The sequence below is a fragment of the Orcinus orca genome, chromosome 15, assembly GCF_937001465.1.
Source record: "Orcinus orca chromosome 15, mOrcOrc1.1, whole genome shotgun sequence".
NCBI lineage: Eukaryota > Metazoa > Chordata > Mammalia > Artiodactyla > Delphinidae > Orcinus > Orcinus orca.
Genome location: NC_064573.1, coordinates 40,003,832 through 40,026,102, shown reverse-complemented (window position 1 = coordinate 40,026,102; position 22,271 = coordinate 40,003,832). Strand labels below are relative to the sequence as shown.

Below are 22,271 nucleotides of genomic sequence, written 5' to 3'. Positions count from 1 at the left end.
TTCCTAAATAAAACGCTATTACTAAAAGCCAGGAGGCATATACATATTATAGAATTCTCATCAGATCTAAAGAAAGAACTAATAAAATCTTCTATGCCTCAGGGTGAAAGTAGCGAGCAAGGACCACTCTCAAGTACATCTCTATGCCACCGATGTGATTTCAGAGCCAACGCCGCTGGCTGGCCAATCATGTATTTATTCACTGCTGTCATTTTGGGTGTGGAGCATATTTTAAGCCACTGATTGATAACCTGTCCCTGCCATTCCCTGCTGGAAAATACCAAGACATATGCATGGGAAAATTGCTTGTCCCAGGGCAGCAGTGGTGACTGCTAAGTGGAATCTTCTGTCTGCATTCAGAGGCGATAACAATCTAAGGAAGCTCCCCTCCCTCCATCTAAGGTGGTGTGACAGCTGTGAATGCCTTTGACAGCAGTGATTATCAGCTTCAGTGAACACATTTTAACTTGGAAAAGGCATTCGTGAGGAGCAGGTACTGCTGGGATGGAATCAGGATTAGCAACCATTCCTGGCTGATGATTTCACATCTTCTCTACTGTTGTATTTTGGATTTCTCAAATCCAAGGCCATGCAAAATCCCTGTTTTAGACAAACCTCACATGTTGGAGAAATAGACAATGATTTCTGCCAGGATGCAATTATCGGTGCTCTCTGGCCTAAACCTCAAGAGAAACAGGACTGTGCTATAACCTAGGAACTTGGAAAATTAAAATCTGGGTTGGTGCCCAGTTCCATCTTCCTTGATTGTGCCTGTGGACTGGGACGGCGGCTGGTTTCCTTTTTCGCTCGTTGCTCTGGCTCTGTGTCTGCTGGGTCTGCCTTAATAATCCTGCTCTCCAAACACACATTGTAAATATTCGTTTGACTTTTGGGGGGAAGGGTGGGTCTTGACCCCATAGAAGGGGACACATCTGGTGCCTAACAAGTGCTCGTTAATGAACATATTGGCTCCTCCAATACTGCCGAGAGCTTTTTAGTGCAAATACTTGTTGATGCTAGTTAGTTGCTGACAATATATACATGACCTGTAATTTAATGTCACCTCATTCTTTCAGTATATTTGTTAGGTCAGAATACTAGTGATCTTGCTAAGAATTACAGTTTCCCTACTTATTGAAGATTTCTTTATTTTCTTCAGTAATCACTGATGGGTCTGATCTGAAATTCAGTCTCTTAAAAATACCTTTGAGAGCACCTTATCAAATCCAGTCAACACTTCTGTGCCCTCATCTGTTTTTTGTTTGTTTTTTTGGGCGCTCCTTGCAGCATGCAGGATCTTAGTTCCCCAACCAGGGATTGAACCCGTGCCCCCTGCAGTGGAAGCGTGGACCCCTAACCACGGGACCGCCAGGGAAGTCCCATTCTCTGCCCTTATCTGATTCAAACACATCTGGCCCAAGAGACACCTCCCTCCTCTCTGATACTCACTTCTCCCCTGGGCCCAGTGAAACCACTCCCTCTTGTGATTGGCCCCATCGGGCCAAATCCTTTGCCGTCTCTTTGCAGGCTTCTTTTTTATCATTCAGCTTTTAGAGAGTTCCATCCCAGGCCTTCTCTTTCTCCTTGAGTGAGGGCATCCACACCCTCAGCTTCAATGATCACCCATGAGACAATTTCCTCCAAATCATATGTATCTCCAAGTGAAACATATACGTTCAAAGACCCACATGTTCCCTTATTCAACAAATACTTAACGAAAACCCACTGTGTATGAAGCCTGGTGACCAATCATTGTCACCACTAGGATGTCCTATAGGTACTTCTCTATGTCCAAAACATGCTATGAGAATCTCTCTTCCAGAAGGACAATTCAATCTGTATTTCCCATCTTTTTTTTTTTTTTTTTGTGGTACGCGGGCCTCTCACTGTTGTGGCCTCTCCCGCTGCGGAGCACAGGCTCTGGACGCACAGGCTCAGCGGCCATGGCTCATGGGCCCAGCCGCTCCGCAGCATGTGGGATCTTCCCGGACCAGGGCACGAACCCGTGTCCCCTGCATCGGCAGGCGGACTCTCAACCACTGCGCCACCAGGGAAGCCCATGTATTTCCCATCTTGATGAATGCTATCGTTATCCCCTTGGTCACCCAAGCCACAAACTTAGGATTCACTTGAAATATCTTTCTCCTTCACTGCCCACCCTTAATCCCCATCAACATCGTGCCCACATCCATTTAGTCCAAGAAATCATAGCAGTTATTCCCTCTGAATATCTCAGATCTGTGCTTGCTCCTACAACCCCTTGGCTCCTGTCTAAGTTTAGGCCTTCATCCCTGTTTGATGCATTTTGATCTCCAACATGGGACTTCCTGGGTGGCGCAGTGGTTAAGAATCCACCTGCCAGCGTGGGGGACGCAGATTCGAGCCCTGGTCTGGGAAGATCCCACATGCGCCGGAGCAACTAGGCCCGTGCGCCACAACTATTGAGCCTGCTCTCTAGACCCCGAGAGCCACAACTACTGAGTCCACGTGACACAGCTACTGAAGCCCGTGCACCTAGAGCCCGTACTCCACAACAAGAGAAGCCACCACAATGAGAAGTCCACGCACCGCAGTGAAGAGTGGCCCCCGCTCGCTGCAGCTGGAGAGGGCCTGTGCGCAGTAAGCAACGAAGACCCAACGAAGCCAAAAATAAACAAACAAACAAATAAATACTCCAACATGTCTTCTATGCTACTGCAGCATCAGACCTTCTTGATATGCAAATTTCACCGTGAATTTCCCTTCCTAAAGCATTTCATGGTTCCAAAACACCTTCAGAGTGAACGTCAAGCTTCATAGCTTGGTCACAGCCCCTCCTGCACCTGGTCCTGGCCCTGTCCTCTGCCATCGTGCATTCTGTTCTCCATCCATACTAAACAACTTGCTGTCTCCCAGGGATATCACACCCTTTCGTACCTCTGTACCTAAGTATATCTGCTTGAGAAGCCCTTTGTCTCCCCTCTACACTACCGTTCCTCTTTTAAATGACAGTAGAGCCTAGTGGAGAAGCATGTCAACTTTGGGGCCAAGGCATCCTGGACAAGTTGCTTTTGCTCTTTGAGCCTCAATTTCATCATTAGGGTCAGAAAGAATCAAATCAGATATTTGTTGAATCAGTGAATTATGTATTCATGTAGTGCCTACTACCTGCCAGCCCTTACGCTGAGAACCAAAGATATAGCAGTGGGCAAAGCAGTGGAAGCCCCTCCCTAAGGGATCTTGTATTCTGTTTAGCACAGAGAAAGTGAACAAAAAAGGTTATAATTATTACTCACCCAAGGCTTGAGTAATAGCTCCTTGGGGAAACTTTTCAGACCTACGTCCCAGTTTCCTTTCTGAATTAGGTGCTCATCTTCTATGGCTCTATATCACACTGTATGGTGCCGTTATCACAGCATCATGTTGTGTCATAATTGCCAATATTTTCCTCTTGCTCGTCTACAGCTCTGAGTTCCTTGAGGACAGAGCCTGGGACTTTTCTTCTTATGTTACCAGCTTGTAGTACACAAGAAATCCAGCTATATGTGTCAAGTGAATGAGTGAATGAACATTTCAGAGTATGCTTAACTTATTGTTTAAAAATAGCATCTACCACTAAAGACCATTTGCTATAGGCCAGAGACTATGTCAATTGCTTCAACTGTATTACGTAATTTAATCTTCACGGCAACACTATGAAACCAGTATTATTACACCTACTTCATAGATGAGGAAACTAAATCTTAGAGATGCAGAGTAACTTGCTAGGGTCACATAGCCCGCAGGTGGTGAAACCAAGCCAGGGACCCAAGTCTGCCTGATGCCAGAGCCCCAGCTTCAATCCATGATGCTTCGTAAGAGGAGCCATTTCTCTATGGGGCAGTTGGAGATGTAGGATGGTGATCTGGATATACTTTATTTTAGGTACGTCTGTGTACATAAGACAAACCTTAACCTACAGTCAGATGTACACGAGACATTTTAGCTTATTTGTGTGTATGTGATCTGTGCGACTCTCTTGGCCCCGCTGAGGGGGACGGGAAATGAAAGGTTTTAAAAAGTTCACAGTATCACAGCCTCTTCCAGTTTAGACTGTCTTTGGAGCGCTCAATCTCTTGCGTGAATATTCAGTCTTTTAGATGTCCTCCTCTCTCCCCAGGTTCTCTGCCTAACTGTACCAAGCCACTGATTTTAGTGTGATGAGGCTGCACCTTGATTGGGGAGGAAGGTGTTGGGGAGACACTGTTTGAACGCCATCTCTTCCCAGAGTCTCAAATGGGACTTCTGCCTCATTAGGCAAAGGAAATTCCCTTAGGCTGAGAACAAAGCCAAAACCTCTCTAACGTCTCCCTTCAGGGACCCGGAGGTGGGAGATTCTTCTTTTTCCCACTTCCACCTGCTTCTTTCCAACCTTGGGGTTGGAAAGGGTACTCTCCCCGCCCTCTTCCTGCCTGTTTGGCGTTTCTCTCTGTCCTAGCATCCTCCTTCCCAAAGTGGAATGTGCCTTCCCCTTCTCCCCAGGGCTAAACTGGAGAATGGCTGCCAGGTAACCTGATTTATGGGGAGAGGAATGAAAACACATCTGTTTAATATTTTCAAATTATTACCCCTGTTACCCCTGCATCTCGGAGGGTAATCACAAGTCTCTGGGGGCTCTCTGGGTCCCTTTAGAGTGGTGTGGTTCAGAGCAGTCCTGGAGGAAGACTTACAAGGCTCTTAGGTACCTCCTCCACCTGCCTCACTACCCCTCCCCTTTCAGCCCATTCACCCAAATTCCTGGCCATAGTCCTCTTTTTCATGGACAGCCCAGAAACAGTGGGAGTATTCTCTCCACAAAATTAGTTGGTATAACCAATGATCTATATATACATTCAAATTCTGACAAACATAGTCCCTAGGATAACACCAGTTATGTAACCTATTACTTAAATATGGGATCATGGAAAAGAAAGCTATTCAAAAGAGCCCCAAATGAGAGAATGTATGCGGAAAACATTAAATATTTGATTTGTAGACTGTGCCTTTTAAGTTCAGACTGTTCCCAAAGAAAGGGGAAGCTTTTGTGAAGAGGAACAAATTAGTAAGGAAATTAACAGCCATGGGTCAAGTAACAGAAATAGTAAGAGGAAGTGTTGATCTTTGTAGCAGTAACTACACTCTCATGCCCCTTTAGCTCACTGTGCAATGTGAGGCTTGCTGTGTATCTCTTGTACTCAGATATTTATCTGTTGTACCTTGTGAAGCCTCAGGTCAGAACTGGATCCTTATTGTACGAAAAAAAATTCTCATGTCAGTTGAGATATGGATGAAGGAATCAACTTGTGCACTGTGAATTCACTGGAGAAAGTAGAAAATAAAATTATTAAAATATAGTTCAAAAGGAGAATTCAGAATAGGAAAAAATGCCCCCTTATTTAAGATTATCATTACCATCTGGGTTGTAAACCATTTGACTCTAATTCTAGGAGCTTGATGCCAGAAATAACTTATTACCAGGGAAATATGCTGGAGAATTGTCAGGAATGACAAATTTTTTTACTTGTTTTAACATCTGTATCACAAAATGATAAAGCTGGTAAGCCATACAATGATGTGAAGGCATGAGTCTAGTACTTTCTGCTACATATATTTATTCCGTCTTTTACATTCCAATTCTCCTTCCTTTCCCACCCCACAAAGGGTCAGAGACCACTTTTGATAAGCAGAGAATCCTTCAAACTCCCTTCTTCTTTCTGAAGGAAAGCACTGGACACATCTGGAATCTGTTCAGAATTTATAATCTAATCCATACACTTTGCACAGTACTAGCAATTCTATTCACGGCTCTCTTTTCACAGTGGTCATGTTGAGAAGTACATAAAGTACTTGATTCTTACCTTGATCTATAACATTTATGAGTTCACATTAAACATAGACCACCACTGTCCAATCACATTGATAAAAGCATGTCATTTTGAAGTTCCAGTTCACTACTTCCTGGCTGTGTGACCTTGAGCATGTTGCTTAATCTCACTAGTTTACTCATCTTTAAAATAGGGATGGTAATAATAATAGTACCTGGCTCCTAGCCAATGTATTTGAAAGCTCCATTGCAATGATACAGAACAGCTTGAATGTTGAGAGCCTCCAAATACTAAATTGGATGTTCACGTGTTTAATTCAAAGGAAATAAAATACATGACAAGGATTTAATTATGTGTATCAGGAGACAGTATAAGAATTTGAATTGGGAGGTCGTGTGTAATCATGATGTTCTAAAATGGTGGTTATCTTTTTTTTTTTTTTTTAACTCTGGGGATTCTTTTGTGCAGAAAATCTCTTAATTTGCAGTCTTTGATCTTCTCATTATTAACGTAAAGGTATATTGATTAGAAGGAAATGCAGCTTCCTCTTAGCTTTTCAGGTTTGGGGCTACTTTCGGGGAGGCGGCTGCTGCTGTTTGGAGAATGGGGGAGGAACCTGGAAGTTTTAACCCCTTAGTCTGATATACTTTCTAGAAGGAGGCTACCAGGTCGTCTTATATTTTTCTGAAACCAGACGGAGTTTAATTTTCATGACACAAGAACTTGGTATTGAAGGAGTTACAGGGTCTCCCACACCCCTCTGCCTGAATCGTTCTTTTGTGTACACAGCTGCAGTGGGAGCTCGGGTTGGAAAGGAAATGGTTAGAGGAAGAGCTGGTTTTCAGACCCAGGCGAGTCTGCGAGGGGGGCCGGGGGTGGCCTGGGGTTTTACATGCCAGATGTAGGCCTGCCCGGGTGCCTGCTTGGAGCCGCTGGCGTGGTCACGCCGGGGCCCAGCGCTAATCAAGACGAGGTGATGAGTTAGCGGGTTGCTATGGGGATGGGCCGGGCCACGTGACCAGGGTGCTGCTGCCGGCGCTTTGACGTCAGCAGCCGGGAGGGCGGGCCTCGAGAGGGCGGGGCGGGATCCGAAGAGGAGAAGGGAGCTGCGAGCAGCGAGCAGGCGGCAGGCGCGGTCTGCGCGAGGAGCAGGCGAGCGGGAAGGCGAGACGCAGCCACCTTCCTCACCAGCCAGCCCACAGCGGTTTGTTTCCATCCTCGGGAGTGCGCCAATGCCCGGGCCGACCCAAACCCTGTCCCCAAATGGCGAGAACAACAACGACATCATCCAGGATAACGGGACCATCATTCCTTTCCGGAAGCACACAGTGCGCGGGGAGCGTTCCTACAGGTAATGGGGCTGGCACGGGAGCGGCGCCGGGCGGGGGACCGCGGCGGGCGGGCGCGCGGAAGTCCGCCCGTTATATAATGGAGCAGACGCTGCCCCCGGACCCGGCTGCAGACGGGCGTTTGTAAAGGTGGTTGTGATTATTTGCTATCTGTTTCCATGTGTCATGTTGGGTGTGCACGGAGGCTTCCCGATTGCAGATGGAAAGCATTTTGTGAATAGGTTTGCTGCCTGCAAGGGGTCTCCCTCCATCTCTTTCCTTCCACATTGATTTCAAAATGCAAGCAATTTTCTCCCCCTCTCCAAAGGGAGACAGGCTGGAGCACTTCCTTTCCTCCTTCCTTTTTAGATTTTAAAGGAACCATGAGGTAGGCTGTGCCTGAAGACAGGGAACCAGGAGGATGGTGAGGAAAAGGTTTGCGCTTGCCCTGGTGTGCGTGTGTGCAGGAAAGATGGAATCCTCTAGATTAAGCTGCAGTCTGTGATGTTGAACCGCCAGATTGATGGAGCTTTGTAAGAATTCTGCTCGCTGATTGGTGCAAGGATTGACAGCAGAGGTCACGGTGTCAGACATTCATCAAAATTTTCTCCATAGAACCCAAGGTTTATTAGAAAGAGACTGGACTGCAATGGACCTGAAAAGAACTGGGTGCCGTTATGCATTTTCTTAGGAGTTTATGGCCGCCGCATGGGTGGGGGAGCCCGCCCTTCTTATTTACAGTAGGAAGGTAATTCCTGGTATTTTGCTGAGGTCTGATTTGAGGATGGGGCTGATCTTGGTCATTGTGTTGTGAGCCTTTTGATTAATGAGGCAGCCTGTACGGTTGGCATCATTTTTACATTAGCATATCTGGCAATATGTTCTAGTAGATAAGCTCATTAAAATTGTTTGCATTGTTTGATAAGGATAACAATGTAATGGAGAATGCAGCTAGAGTCTAATGCAGCTCAAGGCCAGACTTTAAGGGAGACTGATAGCTTCGCTCATGTTTCCTCTGAAGTTCTTTTGTACTGGGGTAGTTATTTTTAAATGTTACCTTGATAACCGCTAACAATGCTTTTGCTTTGAGGCAGAGCGCACATACCTCTGAAATGCATCCTCTCAGCGAGCAACAGGAAATAACTTTTTTTTAATGCCTTCATCTAAACATTCAAATGGTATTATGGGCAGACTAGTCTGTGTGTGTGTAAATATTGCATATATTAAAAATAGAGCCAAAAGTACCCCCACATCCTCTCTCTTTGACCAAAGAAATGCTATGAGCTGACTGAAAAAAAAAAAATTATAAGCAATCTTTGCCCTGTCATCTCTGGCAGTTACATAAATAGTGGGAGTTAATTTTGGCTGTGCCCATGAGGTCACCAAAATCTCATGCCTATGGTTCCAAGTAATATGTTGACATGGCATCCTTAGAGATTCCAAGTGCTGGTTAAACCAAGCACTTAATATAAACCAAAATTGGTTAATATAAATTTGCTTAATATAAACCAAAATTGGTCCACAACCTCTGGGACTCTCCTTTTGGAGACCCATGAGACTGGAACTTTGGGTCCCTTCTCTCCTTTACTTCTCTCCACCTTTCTCTGGATATTCCAAAGCTTAAAGTAGAATTTAAAAACAAAAACAAAAACTCTGAGTTGCTTTTAAACCGCACTTATTTAAACTGCTCTTATAGGTGATAAATTTGAAGCCCATATTTCTTCAGTGATTTCACCTCTGGCACTTAGGTAGCAGTTGTTTTTAAGACAGAGTTCGAATTTTACCACATGGGCCGAACGAAGGCAGTCGCCTGGTTGGGTTTTATTAGTCATATGAGCAAACTTGCAATGGCAGTGGAAAAATCATTTGGTAGAAAGGTTAAATGCTACCTTTTGTTGATGAATTATTGCTTTAAAATAAAAATTTATTCACCTTTTAAATTCAGTCCAAGTTATTATTTCCATTTCCTGAACTATTTCCAGTTTGCTGTCTGAGTCCCTGTATGGTACCTGAAATTATGTGAAAAACAAAACTGAATTTGAATAAAGATCTGACTGAGCAAAATCTTAAGTCACTAAGAGCATCATCACCTTTGTATTTAATATAATAGGAGTATTGGATGCTATAGTGAGAGACATCATAGGTTAAATGAAGAAAGAAGACTCCAAAATTACATTTGTATTGTGTTATGTAAAGAGTGCACATGGAGACAGACACACTTGATATTTTCCTTGGTCTGTTTTTCTTTCAAAGTGGATGACCAACGTAGTATAACTACCACTTATTTTTTTGGAGGGGTGGAGAGGAAGGAAAAATGTGACACGTTTTTCTATCCAGGAAGTGTTCCATAATTATTTTGGCGTCCTGAGGCTGGAGTAATATTGCCGTTTAATTGCTGAGGAAACTTGGAAGGCAATTTGAAAGCCAGAGGAGAGATTTAACCACGTAAGTTTTACTTCGGCTGTAGGTTCATTTTGGCCCCCAACGATGAGGTGAGCTTGAGAGTTCTGTTGGAGTGCCACGGAGGGGCCTGAGTCAGCCGAGAGCCCTGGGAGTATCACAGGGAATTCTCTTTGTGGTTCCTTTACTGACTTCTAGGTAGGGCCGCAGCAGGTCCTTCAATCTTTGGCTTTATTTTCTACCTTTTCTTACTACATATAGACTCTCTCATCACATTCTTATAAAAGTTTTTGTGAAGTTAACTTCAAATATTTAAAACAAACACCATCTTAAGAGGTATGTAATATAAGAAGAGCGCAGTTATTACTGAAAGGGGACTCTTCCAGGTACTGCAGGACAAGAACACCCCTCACCTGGCTGGGAGCACAGGTGAGAGGAGAAGCAGACACCCAGAGAACAAGACTGTTCTTTCCAGCCCCATCTGGGGGCAAGTGGTCACTCTTCCCAGGAGGAGACATTATTGTCATAATATTTGCATGAGATTGTTTATAAGTAAGGATCAAATATGGTTCACAACCCAGATATCTTGATCCAGGTATCTCTTGGTATAAACAGAACCCATTTTTACAGACTGGACTAGAGGGGGTGGTAAATCATTATTGAAACAGAGTGCACTTCGATTAGCAGAGCGTTTCCTTTAGAAAATTACCCTTCCATTAGCAATTTCAATTGAAAAGAGCAAGTGCAAAAATGGCTCAGCAGAGCTGACTGGACGTGTTTCCACGGCTCACGTCCACTCCTGTGTGATCGCCTTCTCAGCCCCAGCTTCCTCATTGCATTTATGAGCGATAGAAATCCATATATTTTAAGAGCTGCCTAAAAAATAAATGTGGTGTGGGCCATCTGAGGTGACTGTTTAATTCACAGAGCGAACAAGTCGAGCTCTTGCTCTGCTGGGAGGGGCGACTCTCTATAGCTCTGTTTCATGCAGATGCTCGTAGGAAATGAAATTTATTAACTGGCCCTCTGCCCACTGCATCTTTGTTTGCATACTCCAGGCTTTTAAGAATGAATGTATAAGTCCAGAGGACTGGTTCCACATGGGTGTTAGAACACGCAACTACAGTAGCATGTGTTTCTGAATACTTAAAAAAAAAATAATAAATTACTTGGCCCCAGGCAATGGACTGTAAAGAAAAGCACAACGAAAACTTAAGCCTAAAACATTGGCTCTGACATCCAACTTTGCCAGTTTTGAAAAATGAACTCGTGGTAAGGAAAACAAAAAGAAATAATGTGTGTGTGTGTGCACACGCATGTGCACAAAAGATAGTTGTGAAAGCGTGTTCTGTTTAATAGAAGCTGTTGCAACACGCCTCACTTTAACCAGAATGTAGACTTCAGATCACATTCCCCTGAATAGGAGCTGCAGACAGCAGAAGTCTCCTTCATACATCTCCATTATGTATATATTAGTATCATCTGGGTTTACTACTGTCATAGGAGGTTTTTGAAAAAGTGATTTTTGTCCTTTACATTTTTCTTAGTATTTTTAAAGGGTACTTGATGCTTTGATTATTAGGTGCCCAATTTTTGAACTTCTTTTCAGGGTCCTTTGTCAGGGCGTCTGCTAAGGGGATGGTCTTCCTGGTGCCCTTGGTGAGAGGCTCACCCCTGCTCAGCAGTGGTTGTCACTGGTCTTATCTCTTTACGGTACATTATCTTAGTAGAACAGTGGTTTGAGATGGTCCTCTGAATTTAGGAGGTTGATTTCCATACGCAGTATCTTTCCTGTATATACAGAGACCTCTTGAAGCTGCAATGAATAATCCCTTAGGTCAGCGGAGGGGGAAATATCAGGACTAATCTAAATATTCCGTTTGGCTTGGAGAATTAATTTGACAAACGCTTGAGAGTCGTACTCTGGCCAAGCTCTCTGCCAGATGTGCCTTCAAGGACCTTGAGTTCTATTTCAAAGTCAGATGTGTGAGCTGTTCATTTTGTAACAGGTTTACTTTGTTGTGAATGTTTGGCTTGGTCTGATAGCAAAAGTGGATTGCACTTCCTGAGCCCACAGTGACTCAAAGTAGAAAAAGACACCCTCCAGGCCAGTGTGCTGTAGGGAGCTAAGAGACATTGGTGGAGACCAACAATTTGGGTGAAAAGAGAGTGCAGACTTTAGAATCAGAATTTTCATGGGCCTGGCAAGGCATGTATTGGGCAGAAGCGGAGAGTAGGGCAGGAGCATTGGAAGGCAGGCAGGTGACCAGACTTGAAAATAGAAAGCCATTGAAAGCACATTAATTGGAAGACAACATAGTAAAAACAGAGGTGCGTGCTGGAATTGATCTCCCGTTTTGCAGTGAGAGTTGAAAGGAAAATGGAATCCTCCAGTGCCCCACCCTGCAGAGCCCAGAATTCCTAGCGAATACTTAGCTTGCTCTAGCAGAGAGAACTCTCCAGCTCTAGTGTAGGTAGATGTTCCTGGCTCAAGTCATCTTTCCCTCAGTAGAACCAGTCAGGGCAACTTCTTCCCATAACGGGTTTGGTACTTAGGTCAGATGGTGGCTTCTGTATTTACAGATGCCCACTTCATAGTTACTGGGCTAAAGAGATGGCTGTTGTATAGAGTTTACACTATTTTGATCCTCCCAAACTCCCCAGGCTAATTTGAATTTTACTCACTTGAACCAGGACTGACTTAAAGCGTTATCTTGTTTTTTCTAAAGGAGCGGAAGGTGGTGATAGATGCATGGGATGGTCAAGTTGATGGCTGCTTTTAGTGATGGATGCTTTTGTGTAATGTATCTAGTAAAGGAAGTGTAACTAGAGCTCAGTCTTTGTCTTTTTTCTAGACCTCATTTGCTTCGGGCAAGTAAAATGTGCCCAAAGAGCCAGATTTGGGTTATGACGTGGAACAGAAGAGGAGTAGGGCAAGAGACTTGAAAATGAAGAGCACGCGTTATAGAGTGTGCATTGGCAGAAGTCTGTAAAACTTGGGATCTTGCGTACAGAATTGGTCCCGAGGTTTATAGCCAATGCTTGTTACATCATCCGTAACATGACAGTGCTCTTCCTATGAGGCACACTGTTTTATTTTTCCTAGAAGTAGTGTTTATTTTTCTTTTATAACACATTAATTCTTTGTTCTTAAGAGAGCCTACCCTGGCAAAGCCCTGAGAGGTAATTTGTCAAAAATGCCAGCGGCATTGACATCTCAGGGCGTCGTTCTTGGGTTCACAGTTCTACTTTGGTTACAAACAGTAGTCTCCCCTCATGCGAGAGCCCGCCTGGTTCCGCGCAAGGTTTGCATTTGGTGCTCAGCAAATCAGGAGAAGGCGCAGCCACTAACATGGGCTCCTCTTCCCCCACCCCAGTCTACTTCCATTTTGTCATTTTGGAAAGCCAAAACGTGTTTTCAGGTTATTAATAATAAAATCTTTTAAATTTCCACTCTTTAAATAATTACACAGTTATTGTTGTATTAAAATTTAAGCCAGGGCTTCCCTGGTGGCGCTGTGGTTGAGAGTCCGCCTGCCGATGCAGAGGACACGGGTTCGTGCCCCGGTCCGGGAAGATCCCACATGCGGCCGAGCGGCTGGGCCCGTGAGTCATGGCCGCTGAGCCTGCGCGTCCCGAGCCTGTGCTCCGCAATGGGAGAGGCCACAACAGTGAGAGGCCCGCGTATTGCAAACAACAACAACAACAACAAAATTTAAGCGAGAATTCCGGCAGTCTAAGAATCTGTTCTTTCAGCAAACTTACGGGGTTCCTTCTGTACGCCAGGCGCCATGCCAGGCACTTGAATTCAGAGATAAATCATGCAAAGCCCCTTCTTGAAAAGCCTCTAGTATTGGGGACAGCAGGCAGGAAGGCAGTGCTTGACGGAAGAAATCTGAGGTGAAGAGGTACCTCTGACCCCAAGAAAGTAATTCTGTGATTCTTGTGCTGATGCTCGGCCAGGGCAAAATTACCACTCCTGTAATTTTCAGAAGCTGTTAGAAATGGCGCATGTAAATAAAAGCTATGTTTGAGTGTGTGTGTTCCCTACCACGACCTCTGTGTATAAGTTTTTATACAGCCCCAAGGCACAGGTTTGAGCATTGTTGAGTGACCTACGTGGTGGGAAGGTAGTCACTTGGGGAAAAGTAAAAGGCTTATCTCTTTTGATCCGCCAAGTTTTATATTTGTACTGACCATCACTATGTTTAAAATAGTACAGTATTCTAACTTTTATGTAAAGAAAATTTATATATTCATATTTCCTTGATGTGCATGGAGAAACTGAAGGAATATAGACTAATCGCAGTGGAACTGTACAGACCGTCCCTGGGTACCTTTCTTTGTTTAACAAAAAAGCTTACGACTATGTAAATGCACTACCTAATCAATCAATGGTGTTTCATTTAACACCTTAGTAGCATTTTAAAAATTAAATGAGTTTTGATTTTTAACAGTGAGTTGTACGTGCTGAAGTGTGTTGGGAAGCATCTCAAAATATCATGGACTTGTTGAAGTCACATGGATGATATTAAAGATTTGCCTAACGCAAGTACCGCCCTTTAAAACGTCGCAAATCACAGATGAAACGTGCTCGCACAGCATCCGCCCCTTGAGGTTTCACACATAGCAATGCATAGTCCATGTTTTGTTTCCTTTCCCCCAGAGGCCATCGGAGCGTGATCGGTATCGTTCTTTTTTTGTGATGCGGCCAGCCTGCTTAGTATGCAACAGGAATCTTGCACTAACTGCAAAATAATCTTCTGTGAGGATTCTTTGTCAGTATCCGCTTTGGGTGTTTCTCTGCTCATTTATTGAGCACCTGGTGTGTGTCAGGTATTGTGCAGGGGCCCTTAAAAATGTGAGATTGCGGGTTATGGCCATTTCTTAGCCACTCTGCTGCTGTCCTCTGCCCCAAGCCCCACCTCCCGCCCCCAGCTCTGAGTCTGACTCGCCCCCTTATGGAAGTTATTGAGCAATATCTGGCCTTGATGGGACCCCCCGCGGTCGTGCTAGACACCAGCTAGGAAACAGGCCATCTGCATTCACCAGCCCCTCCCCCGCCCGTCTGGGTGAAGGCTGAGTGGATCCCATGGAGACTGACCAATTAAGAAGAAACAATAGGAGAGCTTTGAATACATTATCCCAGCTATAGGGACCTGCTGCTCACCGGCGGCAGCCACGAAATAGAAAGCTTGCGGAGCTCGTGAGCCAAGGTCTCTGCTAGAAAAGGAGGAAGCGGAAGAGGGAGTGATTGGTGGGTGCCGTGGGGTGGAGAGGGGAGCGCAGGATGAGGGCTTCTTGGGGTGGATGTGTCAGTCCCTCCCCTTCCCCCCTGGCTTCCCATCTCTTTCTGTTTCTGGGGGCCTAGTACATCTGTCCCTCCAGCACGTATTCTCCAGGGAGAAGGAAAAAGAGATGAGAGTCATCAGCCGCCTAGGCAGGGGGCTGAGGACAGGAAGGCATGGGGACCTGTAAGTCTTTCCAACACCCCTTAGAGGGGCTGGCAACACACAATAAACGGAAAAGCAGGTTTGGTGTTTGGGAAGCCGGTTTGTCTTTCCCTGGAATTTCTGACAGGCAGATAGCATTGTCATATCACCGACTTTAAGATGTCAGTGTGAACATGCATTGCAGGCTGTGTGATGAGTGTCACTGCTACCTCACCTCCCATTCAAAACTTAGTGTACCCCCCAGTAAGACCAACTGGGGCTCTCAAAGTCCCAGATTGCTGCTCAGAGAAGCAGGGAGCGGTAGCAGGCAAAGCTTGGTCTCTGGCCTGAGACACTCTGCCACCCCTTTCTAACCGTTTCATCCAGGGTGAATTTTTTAGCCTCTCTAAGCCTCATTTTCCTAATGTGCTAATGGAAATAATAATAGCATCAACCTCACAGTTCTTAATGAGGACTTAAATGAGATACGGAATATAAAGTATACCAAGCAGTGAATGGTGCAAAAGTAAATGCCTTTAAAAATGTTAGCTAGTACTGTTGCTTGTAATTTCAATGTACCCTTTTACCCTGTCTTTATAATTAGCTATGACCTTTGTGTCGTCGGTACGTGTTACAATACTTGGCACATAGCAGATGTTCATTAAAAGTTCAAATTCAGTCTGGGAAAAATTCAAACAAATTATACTGTGCTGTCCCCCACCTTACCAACTCTATTAAGAATTAATTTTGCATACCGTAAACTGTATCCATTTAAAGTATATGATTCCATGAGTATTGGTGGTATGTATGCCTTTGAAGCCATCACTCCCAAAAGATCCCTGGTACCCTTTGCAGTTCATATGTCTTCTGTCCACAGCCCCAGGCAACCACTGCTCTGCTTTCTGTCACTGTAAATTAGACTACATTTTATATAAATGGAACCATACAAATTGTACTCTTTAGTGTCTGACTTCTTTTACTCGGTGTAATGATTTTGAGATTCATCCACGTTGGGTTTACCAGCACATTGTTACTTTTTGTGGCTGAGTAGTATTCCACTGTATGGCTATACCATATTTTATCATTTACCAGCTTGTGAACATTTGGGTTGATTCCAGTTCTTGGTAATTATGAATACAACTTCTATGAATATTCATGTATAAATCTTTGTGGAGCAAATGTTTTCATTTCTTTGAGGTAAATATCTAGGAGTGGAATGTTTGGGTAATATCATTGGTGTTTAAGAAACTTAAGAAACTGCAAATAGTTGTCCAATGTGGTTGTACCATTTCACATTTCTACCAGAAGCGTAGGAGTTCCAGTGGCTTCACATCCTTGCCAGCACTTGGTATTGTCAGTCTTTTCAATTTGGCCATCCTTACAGATGTGTACAGGTATACTGTTGAGATTTTAAGTTATGTTTTTTTGATGATTAATGATGTTCAGTGTCTTTTATGTGTTTATTGGCCATTTGTGTATATTCTTTAGTGGAGTGTGTGTTCAGATGCTTTGCCTGTTTAAAAAAATTAGTTGGTTTATTGTTATAAGAGGATTATAAAAAGTATAACCTAGATACTATAATATAGTCTTGACTTAGATTTTAATGGGTTTGAGTCTTGTGTCTTTAACCTGAATATAATACCTCTCAAGAAAAAGAATAGTTTTTTCTACGTGTTCTTTATCCCCACTGCCTTTTCTAGCAATTAGGTCCAGCTCTTAGCAAATATATATTAAATGATTCTATTAAAATAGACTGCAAAATAATAACAGGATCATTATATTAACTCAGGGAAAAACCACTAAATCCACTTAAAAAGTTATATTAAAGAGTTAAATTTTGGAGCTGTGTTTTCTTTGGGGCCTTGATAGATATGAGATGCTCTTTTAACTCTGTGGGGAAGAACCCTGTGATTCTGTAGATACTCTTTTCTTTCTATTGAGTGTTCCCTTAACGCTGTATGAAACTTTCTGCTATTGAATTTAAAAGGAAAACGTGTGTAGAAACGTTTTCTTCTTTAAAAAGAGCAAGGAGCCATTTTCATACTTTCGAAATTTTGCCCAGGATAATCAAAGCATTACATGCCTCCCCCGCCCTTTTTTTTTTTTTTTTTTTTTTTTTTTAATCTTGCTCACTCCTTTTCATTCTGTCTAATCTGGCACTTCTGTTGTTGTTGCCAGTTTGGCTCCTGACTTCTCAAAACCCCTGAGGAGAAATTGCCTCAAGTAGAGTTTAGAAACTGGGAAGCAAAAGCTCAGTAAGGTCCTAGGTTTACCTGAAAGGATCTGCTGAGGGCCCTTGTGATTTTTGAAAGGGTAGGAATGCTTGGCTTCCAGAATCTTTGCAGCTGAAAACCAAATTTCTTAACCACATATGTTTCAAAACCCAAAGATACTATAAAATAAAGGTCACTTGTGACTTCACAAATGCCATAGGTCTACTAGTAGATTTCGAGTGCAACTTCTTTCATCTGTCACTTATTCATTTCATTGCAAAACCGTGAGGCCAGATTTCAGCTGAATTACTGCTTCTATGGTGGCAGTAATCTCTTGCTGTCTAGGTCATGGATGATTATTTTCTGTGTTCTGTTTAGGACTGAGCAAGTTATAGCCACTCGAGGATCAGTTGAGAGTTGAAAGTGTTCTTTTTGCTTTAATTGAGGTTGTTCCATGAAAGGAAGCCAAATACCACTCAACAGGACATCCTGTGATTCCCTTAGTTTACGATGGCCAAGAACATGACTTTTTTTTTTATAAGATGATTGCTTGCTTCCTTTCCTGTTAACAAGGGAGCCCAGAACCGATGGTGTCCATTTGGCTTTAAGGACAATAACTAGCAAACAACTAAACCTCACTCCAAAATCACCTAAAGAATTATAGGACCTGGGCTTCCCTGGTGGCGCAGTGGTTGAGAGTCCGCCTGCCGATGCAGGGGACACGGGTTCGTGCCCCGGTCCGGGAGGATCCCACATGCCGCGGAGCAGCTGGGCCCGTGAGCCATGGCCGCTGAGCCTGCACGTCCGGAGCCTGTGCTCCGCGGCGGGAGAGGCCACAACAGTGAGAGATCTGCATACCGCAAAAAAAAAAAGAATTATAGGACATAGACGAACGTCCAGGTCTTTTTATGTGAGCCAACAATGATTTGGTCATTGTTTGCATTTAAGTGACTGCTGGTTCTGTTGTCCTGAAATAATAACTGAAAAAGGGAGGAAACTAGACCAAACTAGAAGTTCTAGGAATTAAATATGTTAACATAAAATCTGGAATCGGGCATATTATAGTATATCTGAACAATGAAATGTAATGCAAGTACTACACATGAAGAAGATATGGAAAATGTTCAAAATATGTTAAGAGAAGTAAGCTGACTAGTACAAAAATACGTGTGCATTGTATTGGTTTCCTAGGGCTGCCATAACAAATTTCCACAAACTAGGTGGCTTGATACATATTCTCTCACAGTTGTGGAGGCTGGAAGTCTGAAATGAAGGTGATGGAAGAGCTCTGCTCCCTCTGAAGGCTCTGAAGGGAATTCATTCTTTTCCTCTTCTGCGTGGTCGCCCTCTGTGTCCCTTGGCTTGTAGCCGCATCACTTCAATCTCTGCTCTCTTATCACATGACTTCCTTCCCTGTGTATCTGTGTCTCTCTGGGTCTCTAAACGGTCTTCTCATAAGGACACCAGTCATTGAATTTAGGGCCCTAACCTCATCTTATCTAATTACACCTGCAAAGACTCTCTTTCCTAATAAGATCATATTCTGAGGTTTCGAGTGGACGTGAATTCCAGGGGGCACACTATTAAATCTAGTGTACGTATGTGTGTGTGTGTGTGTGTGTATAACTGTTTTTATAAATGTACATGTATAAAATACACACACACCCCACACACTCATATAAAAGAGGTCTTTAATTTTATTTTTATCTTTATTTTCTACTTTTTCTCTAGTGAAAATGTACTGATTTTTTAATATAAAATATTTTTAAAAATAAAAAAATAGCACTTTGACATCTACTTTTTAAAAATAGTAGTTTTTTTAAACTAGCATTCTACCTTGAAATTGTTTTCTTTGCTTCATCACACTATTATGAGATTTTTTAACCTTAATTTAAAATAGAAATTAATCCTTTGTAGCATATATACACAAAAATATATAGAGTCAATTCATATTTTTATGGTATTAATTGTGTTTATTATGCTTAGTATAACAATAACTAACACTGAAGTAAAGTAAACTAGGTCTTTGTGACTTTGGGTCAACCAGTATAATATCAGACCTTTGGTTTAAGTCTGGGGAAACACACACACACACACACACACACACACACACACACACACACACACACACACACACACACACACACACACACACACACACACACACACGTTACAATTGGGCTTCCCTGGTGGCGCAGTGGTTGAGAGTCCGCCTGCCGGTGCAGGGGACACGGGTTCGTGCCCCGGTCTGGGAAGATCCCACATGCCGCAGAGCGGCTGGGCCCGTGAGCCATGGCCACTGAGCCTGCGCGTCCGGAGCCTGTGCTCCGCAACGGGAGAGGCCACAACAGTGAGAGGCCCGCGTACCGCAAAAAAAAAAAAAAGTTACAATTATACTCAGTTGCTGAATTCAAATTCATTTTTAAAATATGTTTTAAAGTCTCTAAGTTAAATTAATCTTAGGAACCTAGAAACTAGGCATGGGGGCAGGATGGGGAGGCACTTTGCCAAATTTCATCCATTCAAATTGACTCAAATACTGGTCAGTTTTTAACATACACATTCACTCTGGAACTCACAGTCATTTACTCCCCGAATGCCTTTAGACTTTCCTGTCTCTAGTAACACCTCTATTTAGTCAAGTTGTTCATAAAGTCTTCTCATTAGTAATTTCCTTTCCCTTAATAATTTCTGAGTGCTCATCAATCAACTGTTATTTTTCTGTCTTTATCCCACGTTTAACAAAACATTCCAAATTCAGCAGGGACCACAATCCCCCACGTTTGTTAAACTACAACAGTATATTAAATTTTGTCCTTTGCTCCTGGGGGGCCTCATACCGTAGAACTGCAGAATCAAAACAGGAGGCTTCAATTCAAGTAACTGCTATACATCCAACTCTTTCCTAAACCCAAGGGTCTGACTGTGTATCTGCCCCTCTGGTATTTCTGTACCTGATTCAGTTTGAAAATGGCACAGTTCTTATCCACTTTTCCCTCACATGCTCAGTACCTGCACTTCCTTTTGAGAATCATAGTGTTCTTACACTGATGGCTGGAAATGTTTTAACTTTTGACCTGTGAAAAGGCAGCAGATAGGAGAGTGGAGAGGTACTGCAGGTTAAGAGTGAGTGAGTGTGTGTGTGTGTGTGTGTGTGTGTGTGTGTGTGTGTGAACTGATTTTTGTCAGGGGCTGTTGGGTATTTTGATGCAAGTCTATCAGCCCTTTCTTCATTCCCATAAATAAATAGTAAATGAGTTTATTGGCTTAAAACAGACAAACAAACAAAACTTTTCTACTCCAATACAAGGCAGATAGGATTGGTGTTTGGTTGCCCAGACAAGAGTAGCAGGAAACCAGGGAAGGGGAAAGAAGGATGAACACTGACTCTGGGGTGGAATTGTAGGCAGATAGCGGGGAGTTTATTCTGTGGCCTAAATGAATCATTTCACCTGGGAAAGGAAGTTTGGGGAATGATGGCCTGGGGAACTGGTGATGAAATAGTGCTCCAAGTTTTGATAGTATTTCCTCACTGCTGCACCAGTTTGGCTGAACATGACTAATCTTAGACAGAAATTTCCATTTCCTGTGCTCATGACTTGCAGCCATCTTGGATGTAATTCACAGGATGTCCTCTGGGGTTGGGGAGTGGGTTTGAGGTACAAAGCCTATCAGTGCCTTGTCAACTAAAGGTGGTATTTAAGAAGTTTAAGGAAAGAATTAAGAAGAGTGGGTGGCATGGACAGGGCTGGGGGTATGTGGGTTGTATATCATCCATTTTAGAGTTAAATTCACTGGGACATATTTTAACACTGGCCTGTACTTCCCTTTTTCTTTGGGGCTTAATTTTATTGGTACTTCAGTTTCCATTTCCGTTTCAGAATGTTCTCGTAAATTAAAAAATGAATTTTGCCACAGTGTAAATACAGACCTTTGGATAGGCACCAGTCTCTAAGAGTGAGATACCCAGAGATCTGTGTTTGGTATTTGTTTTTTAAGAAATTGGTTTTTTTAAACACATAGTCAAGGCATCAATCTGAAGCCTTTTATTAGTTGAAAAAAATTATAAGCAGTAATAGTGTACGTGGTCTCTGTCCATTTTGACTAAGCTACCACAGAAAGAAAATTGAGAGACTTGAGTCCAAGATACGTAGTAACTAGAAATGCAAAATGTGGTGATTCCTAAAATATTAGCATGGCTTATATGTTACAGCTGGCAGGTTTTTGAGCCAAAACTCATTCCCAGCATTAAACTGAGTAAAACTAGTTACCCAAATCTCTCCATTTCAGGCTCTTCTTCAGGAAAACTTATGTTAAAAGGTCATCTTGGTTAAAGGGAAAATGTACAATGAGGACTAAAAAAGGAAAAATGGTTTTTATTCAAGGCCACAGTGGTATTCACACTTGGAGGTCTGTCTTCTTCTCACTTACTCTCGTGACATCATAAAACCCGAGAGCAGAAAGGGACTTGGTTGAGGGCAGGATTCCTGGAATCAGCCCTGGGTCCAGATCCCAGCTCTTGCATTTAATAACTGTGACTGGGCGAGTGCCTAACCCTCCCCGAGCCTGTGTACCTTCTCCTCCATCATGGCAGAAATGCAGTAGCTGTCGCATAGCATTGTCGTGAAGACTAAATGAGAAGACGAGTGTTAACTACGTACTCCTGGGAAGGACAGGAGATCCAAAGAGGTTAGGCACATGTGCCCAAGTTCGCCTAGCTGGTTGGTGGTAGCTCTGGGGTTAGAAGCCAGATCAGCGGTCTCGTGAAGCTGAAATGTGTACAAATAGTGAGTGCGCTTTTCATCCTGGTGTTGGAGACATGAAGAATGGCATGTTTCTCTACTCCCTTCTTTCTTTTAGACAGCAGACACCAGAGTCCTTTAGTTCACTCAACCCTAATTTATCCTCACCTGACCATCTCACACAGCACTAGAGACGTGTATTGACAGTTGGCTTACATGGCATGATTTCGGGAACCCTGTAACTTTCTCCTCCCCACGAAATTCTCCCTCACATGCATCCATTCGGGTTTTATTTACTGTGCACCCATTATGTGCCAGGCACTGCTCTAGACAT

General features: G+C 43.3%; 1 protein-coding gene across 4 annotated transcripts in view; it reads left to right on the top strand.

Annotated features, from left to right (window-relative positions):
* The window catches only part of MAPRE2 (microtubule associated protein RP/EB family member 2), a 162,676-nt gene that overhangs the window by 52,256 nt on the left and 88,149 nt on the right, over positions 1–22,271 (top strand). Inside the window, exon 1 of one of the 4 annotated variants that reach the window (XM_004273684.4) lies at positions 6,910–7,173. The exons of 2 other annotated variants lie outside the window; for them this stretch is intronic. In XM_004273684.4, coding sequence (XP_004273732.1) covers positions 7,055–7,173 — 119 coding nt within the window. In that variant the 5' untranslated portion in view covers positions 6,910–7,054. Of the gene's footprint in view, positions 1–6,909; positions 7,174–22,271 lie in introns of those variants that run through there. One more of the 4 variants, XM_049697990.1, reaches the window with a different exon arrangement.